The sequence below is a fragment of the Myotis brandtii genome, unplaced genomic scaffold (genome assembly GCF_000412655.1).
Source record: "Myotis brandtii unplaced genomic scaffold, ASM41265v1 scaffold39, whole genome shotgun sequence".
NCBI classification, from domain to species: Eukaryota; Metazoa; Chordata; class Mammalia; order Chiroptera; family Vespertilionidae; genus Myotis; species Myotis brandtii.
In genome coordinates, this window is record NW_005364953.1 from 2,431,206 (window position 1) to 2,438,554 (window position 7,349).

The 7,349-nt window shown below is 34.8% G+C and overlaps 1 protein-coding gene across 3 annotated transcripts in view; it reads left to right on the forward strand.

Moving 5' to 3' along the window:
- XIAP (X-linked inhibitor of apoptosis, E3 ubiquitin protein ligase) overlaps window positions 1-4,937 on the forward strand; it is a 46,842-nt gene extending 41,905 nt beyond the window's left edge. For all 3 annotated transcript variants that reach the window (XM_005872703.2, XM_014544950.1, XM_014544949.1), the window contains one exon: window positions 553-4,937. In XM_005872703.2, coding sequence (XP_005872765.1) covers window positions 553-746 — 194 coding nt within the window. In that variant the 3' untranslated portion in view covers window positions 747-4,937. The remainder of the gene's footprint in view (window positions 1-552) is intronic.
- Window positions 4,938-7,349: the final 2,412 nt, after the last annotated feature.

The window sequence follows — 7,349 nt, forward strand, 5'->3', positions numbered from 1 at the left end:
ATATATATATATGGTTTTATTTATCTGAGAGGGAGAAAGAGATAGAAACATCAATGATGAGAGAGAACCGTGACCTCCTGGTTCATAGGTCGACACTCAACCACTGAGCCACGCGGACTGGGCGCCATGCCCTTTCTATACACTACTACTTTTGCGTAACCCTTGCTTCTCTGCCTGGCAAATTGCTGGTCATGTTAAATGTCATTCCTCTACTTTCCACTCTCCCTCCCAGCAGCTGCTAACCCGTAAAACTTTCCCCAGTTAGTCTGAATAGAAGAACTTGTTCTCTTGTCTTGTCCCCGAGCACTTTGTAGATAACTTTATTATAGCACTTATCACTTTGTCCTTTGTGCTTACCTTTACTTCCTCTGCTCATGTCCTTCTCTCCTACTAGCATTCAAGCTACTTAAGAGCAATCAGATGCCATGTGTGAGTCATCCTATCTCCTAACTTGATTAGTACCTGGCACATAGTAGGGGTTCAAATTGTTTCAATGAATTTAAACGACTAAGAAAGTCTATAATTAACTCATTTCTTTTCTTTTTTTCCCAGAGATTAGTGCTGAAGAGCAGCTAAGGCTCTTGCAAGAGGAGAAGCTTTGCAAAATCTGTATGGATAGAAATATTGCTGTAGCGTTTATTCCTTGTGGACATCTGGTCACTTGTAAACAATGTGCTGAAGCAGTTGATAAATGTCCTATGTGCTACACAGTCATTACTTTCAAGCAAAAAATTTTTATGTCTTAATCTAACTACAGTAGCTGTGTTATATTCTTATTACTCTGATTGAATGTGTGATGTGAACCAAATTTAAATAATCAGCATTGAACTCCATTAGCATTTGCTACCAAGAAGAAAAATGTAAAACTGCAGTGTTGTAATTGGCAATCTAAAATTTGAATTTCTGGATTTTTCATAATATTAGCTATATTATCTATTTTTTTCTATTGAAACCCTAGGAGCCATCATATTATAACTGATCACAATGTGTATTTATAGTGCACTGACTTGGCTTCTAAGTATAAGTGAATTAATCAACTGAATTTTTCATTCTTTTTCAAATAGGCTTAACATTCTGTGTAAACGTGGAGATTAGAGTTAATCTCCCCAATCACATAATTTGTTTTGTGTGAAAAGGGAATGAACTGTTCCACACTGGTGGAAAGATAGAGGTTATTTTTAGATGTTAGTCTTTGTGTTGTAGATTTTGTCTATTTTAAAATTATACATACATACTTGGGTGGATGATTTTTAAAATATGATTTTGTCATTGTTAAAAGGGTATTTAAATGATAGCATGCCATCTAGCCTACGTGTATTGACATGGAAAGATGTCAAAGCTATAAATGTAAAATGCAAGTGGCAAAACACTGTGTATCAAATGAGCCAAATGAAGGTTGTATACGTTTTGTATATGTATAGAACAAAAGATTTGGAAAGATGCACCAAACTGTTAAATATGGTTTCTCTTAAGGGGGGTGGGGGGTGGATCCAGAGGGGCTTTACCGGGGCCTTTCACTTTCTACTTTTTTTATTTTGTTCTGTTTGAATTTTTGTAAGTATATGTTACTTTTGTAATCAATTTTTAGAAAGTATTTTATGATTTAAAGGCTTAGGCATGTTCAAACACCTGCAAAACTACTTATTGCTCAGCTTTAGTTTTTCTAATCCAAGAAGACAGGGCAGTTAACCTTTTTGGTACCAATGTGAAATTTAAATGTCTTTATGTTTGTCCTGCTTTGTGGATGAAAAATCTTTCTGAGTGGTAGTTTTCTGACAGGTAGATCATGTCTTCTTCTCTTGTTTCAAAATAAATATTCCTGATTTTGTAAAATGAAATATAAAATATGTGTCAGATCTTCCAATTAATTAGTAAGGATTCATCCTTAATCCTTGCTAGTTTAAGCCTGCCTAAGTCACTTTACTAAAAGATCTTTGTTAACCCAGTATTTTAAACATCTGTCAGCTTATGTAGGTAAAAGTAGAAGCATGTTTGTATATTGCTTGTAGTTGTAGTGAAGGCTTTCCATGTTGAGATTCTCATATCATTTTGTATTGTAAAGTTTCATGTGAGTTTTTACCGTTAGGGTGATTAAGATGTATATAAGACAAAATGTCAAGTCTTTCCTCTACCTAACTTTTTATTTTCTTGACTAGTAATAGTAGTAGATAATTCTGAAATACATGTTCTCTTAAGATCCTTAAAAACCTCTTAGAAATTATAAAATATTGACAAGGAAAGAACAGTTGTTTAAATATTAAAGATAAAATAAAACTTGAATAAGAATCAATATAGATAAAAAACAAAAGTTTTAAAATGCTTCATAGAACACCCAAGCTTTATATTACAAGATTCTCACAACAACCTGCTGTAGAGGTGAATGAGACATTTAACTACAGAGAAAAGTTGGAGAGTAAAACTTTTAAAAATTATAGTTGTATTTTCTAAGAGAAAGAGTATCTTCATTTTCCTCTAACCTCTGTTGATTGCTACTTTTAGTGATATTCATTTTTAAATTGCACTGCAAATTTAAATGAGAATTTAAAAAATAATGACTGTCCTGGTTTTATTTTACTATTAGTTATATATTCATTAAATTTTACATGTGTAGTCTAAGATTTATATTTAAATTACAAGGGGAGGAAAGTGTTAAAGTTTGTAAACTGTGCTTTCAGGACATATCTGCTCCAAGTCAAGTAGTTAGTTCAATCTAGTTATTGGACAAGGATTGAATTGTTTTAACATAAGGCTTTTCCTGTTCTGGGAGCCTCGGTCCATTAAAACTCTTCTTTTAAAACTTGTGTGTTTAGAATTAAGCAAGACCTTTTATTTCCCCGTGAGTTGTGAAATTTAATGCATGAAGCCGATGTGACTAACAAGTTTATTTTAAGAATTGTTTAGAAATGCAGTTGCTTCAGGTTCTTAAATCACTCAGCACTCCACCTTCTCATCAAAATTTTTTAAGACTTATCAATGTTTGTCTGTGTTCACACTATAAAAAGCACTGGATCCTTCCCATCTAATTGTGCAAAAAATGATCACTTGCAAGGTCAAAAATATAACCGGATCCAAATCTCTGCTTCCCCCTTTCCCAGAATAGTTCTCAGTATCTACATGTAGACATTCCTTTTCTGTATGAATTTCTTGCTAAGATTTCCAATTGGTGACCACCAATTTACTACTCGTGGTCATATGAAGAGTCAAGTTTTGTAATAGTTACCTTTGTTTGTAATAATTTGGTATGCTGATCAAAAGCCTTGTCTTAATTTTTAAGAAATGGCTTTAGTGTTTATAAATTCCAGTTTATTAATTAATGGCTTTGTATTGCCTTTCCTGCTAGATTTGTTTTTTTGTGTGTGGTTTTGCTTTTTTTCCCTTTGGTTAGGGTCTAAGATGGGGTAGGGTGGTTGTAGTGAGTGTGCATAATGTGACCCTGCATATTATGATCTTTTCTTGTTTTTCTTGTTATAATACTTAAATTTTGGTAGTTGTTTTCTCTTGTTTTCATTTTAGTGAATAAAATTGTTATTTTGAACTCTCTGAATGGGAGACTACCACCACAGCATTAGTTGCATGTATTGTACCCTTTAGATCCAAATCATTGTTTTATTTCCTGATTACTCAAGTGTTGCGTATGGGAGAAGGCAGTTGAGGGGTGGGAGAAATGGGATTGGTTGTGTATCATTTCCATTAGAGAAATAAAATGAGAGAGAATATTTGACAGATGTAGTTATTTTTAGTGAAATCTTTTTTAAAAAGAGGTTGTCATTTCTTCATCTGTGAAAATGAGAATAATACCTAACTTACAGTTATGAAAGTTCAAGGAGATCAGGTATGTAAAATACCTGCTATAAATGTTAATTCCCTTCCTAACACTGTTACCCTCCTGGTTTGCCTTTGACTCTGGAAATTTGAGCTAAAAGTTAGGTGATAACTCTTTCAGTGACTCTTACTTCTTTGTTGTTTCTCATAGTTAAGATGTAAATTACAATAAAACAATAGGTCAAGTCCTTAAAATATTTACATTTCTTTTTTAAAAACTTGAAAATTTATCAAATTTAGGTGAACTTTCCTAATAGGAACAATTGGCTAATTCCCACCTTCATAATCAGGCTAATTCCCACCTTCATGATCAGTTTCAATTTGACCCATATACAGTACTTAGCGCAATGTGAATTTCATTTGCAGCGTAATAGAATTATAGGGGTCAAAGTTAGAAGTTACCTTAGAGATTATCTAATTCTTCCCCCTCATTTTACAGATGAGGTAGTTGAGGCTCAAAGGTGAAGTGATTTGTTCAAAGTTGTATAACTCATTAGTGGTAGCCCAGACTGGGACATAGTTTGAAGGTGAAAAACTTCAAGCTACCTTTCCTGGAAGGTATCAAAAGTTTATTTTTTCAACTATTCTTTCTTCTATACCATAACTTTTGTCACTACATATTAAATGACACTTTAATACAATAGGACAATCTTAAATACCTATATCTTCAAATTGTACAATACTACATTAATGTTTGGGTGGTAAGATTCTATTTTGAAGTCTAAAGTTTGCAGATTGTGTATAAGTATATTTTGTCATTTTGTCTATACTTAGTTACAAATTTGTGTTTCTTATTTGATGTAACAAAGGCTTTTATGTAATTTTTGTTAGAAGAGTTTGCATTTTTTTTGTTACTGTTATACTTTATCTAACCTGAGAGAATGGCTGATTATTATGTCATTGTATTAGTGTTGTGAATAATCGTGTGAAATGTTTTGAAATAGAGTACTATATTTGTGAGTATGGCTTCTTTCCCATATAGTAGAAACCTTTCCATCAGTATGGAAAACTAAAAACATTACTTTCCACTGCATAATCTGGCAGTCATAGATTAAAGCTTATTTTTCTGTGAATAAAATGTATTCAATAAAGTACTATTCTTTAAAATGATCTTATTACTTTGTATATGTTGTACTTTTTCAGAAAAAAAAGAAAACAGCCCTTTTAAAAATACTTAAATATAACCTAAATACACCTTATGCCATTGTGCTAGGCATTAAGGTACACAGCAAGTCATCATTTAAAAAAAGAGACATCCATTTTCACATTAATTTCTAGAATTCTATAAATGCATGAAAAGTCGGGGTTTTTTTGTTTTATATTGCTTTCAGAGAGGAAGGAAGAGGGAGAGAGAGAGATAGAAACATCAATGATGACAGAGAATCATTGATTGGCTGCCTCCTGCATTCCCCCCCACCCCCTGGGACCGAGCCTGCAACCCAGACATGTGCCCTTGACCGGAATCGAACCTGGGACCCCTTAGTCCGCAGGCCGACACTCCATCCACTGAGCCAAACCGGCTAGGGCAAAACGTCAGTTTTTAAAATATAAAAATATGAACCATAGTAACACTCCCCTCCCCACAAAGACTGGCCTGGTTGTCCCAAGAGATAGTATAGTCACTGTAACAAAGCTTAAACAAGCAAGGGGCCTAAAAGCCACTGCCCCTTTGAAGCAGGTGGCAAAGAAGGATTTTTGTGAGTCTGTAGAGGCAGTGACCCAGAGAGTTTCAGAAGATGTAATCAATATGATGGGATAAAAAGGGAGGGAATACAGAATCCTTAAAGGCAGAGAGTTTAAAAGTAGGTATTTCAACTGGCTATTTCTCCTACCCAGTCCTGCCCAAAATGGAGTCCTAAATTAACTGTTGTATTTCAGGCCTAGTCTATTATAAGGACTATTGAGTCCTTGACTATGTTATCTGAGATGACCATAATAATATTTTTAATTGATTTTAGAGAGAGAGAAAGATTGACTTGGTGTTCCATGTATTTATACATTCATTGTTTTTTATGTGCCCTGACTAGGGATTGAACCCATAACCTTGGCATATCAGGATGATGCTCTGACCAACTGAGCTACCTGGTCAGGGCCATAAGAACCTTTTTTAAATGCAGTCCACATTTTTTCTTACATGTCAACTATACTTTCAGTGAATATCAATGAAGATGTGAATTTTGAAAGCTTTTTCTTACAGAAATTTTCAAACTGACACGAAAGTATAATGAACTACATGGTAACTCGTCATTCAGCTTCAGCTTCAACAAATACAAATATTTTGCCAATCCTGTTTTTTCTAGGACTCCCCCTCCCTTTTTATTTTTGCTGACATATCTGGAGCAAATTCTAGACATGTCATTTCCCCTGAATCACCTTACAAATCTATACCAGATTAGAACATTTTTTAGCCATAGCCGGTTTAGCTCCGTGGATAGAGCATCAGCCTGTGGACTGAAGGGTCCCAGGTTTGATTCCGGCCAAGGGCACATACCCGGGTTGTGGGCTTGATCCCCAGTGTGGGGCATGCAGGAGGGAGCCAATCAATGATTCTCTGTCATCATTGATGTTTCTATCTCTCTCTCTCCCTCTTCCTTCCTCATCAATAAAGATATATTTTAAAAAATCATTTTTATATAAATGTGTAAATTTTAACACTATTATTACTGAATTTTAATGGGCATCTAAAAAATTAAAATCAACTTTATTCCCTCTTCCCCTATTTGACTATTAAGATAAATAAACCCCCCTCAAAACTGATACTATCATCTAAAGTTACTTTTAAACTAGGTTCTCACTATTTCATTTGTAGTTTGCTTATAAACTGTAGAGTAAATGTGGTACATATGAAAAGTTAGTAGGCTAACTGCATGGTATATGGGTACCTAATGGTTGGTTCTCAAAATGTTGTCCAGGGATCAGCAGCATCTGCATCACTTGGAAATTTGTTAGAAATGGAAATTGTTGGGCCCCATCTCAAACCTGCTGAATCAGAAACCTGAGTGTGACCCAGCAATCTTTTTTACAAACCCTCCAAGTGGTTTTGATGCAGGCTAAAGTTTGAAAGCCACTGGAATATGGTATGGGGTCAGGTCTGAATCCACAAAAAACTAAATGGTTGTAATCTGTAAATCAAATTGCTCTGCAAATGACTGTCATCCTCACATTTCTTTCCTTATAACTCATTGCTGATCTAGTCCCGTGTATTTTCTCCTGCTACCAAAATGTGAAGGCATAAAATGCAACACCCTGAATGTCCCCGCTGACTCTACTTTTTTGTTGTTGTTGGCAATATTATAGATGTCTCCCATTTTCTCCCTTTTTCCGCCTTCCACACAACCCCCAGCCCACCCCAGGCCTTCCCCATGCTATTGTACGAGTTATGCATATATGCATATATGTTTTTTGGTTAGTCTCTTCCTGTCCCTTCCCTTTCCCCCGAGATCTGTTATTCTGTTGTATGCATCCATACCTTGATTGTACTTTTCAACAAAACTTTCCTGCATACAGTACTCTGAATTGTGTAATGA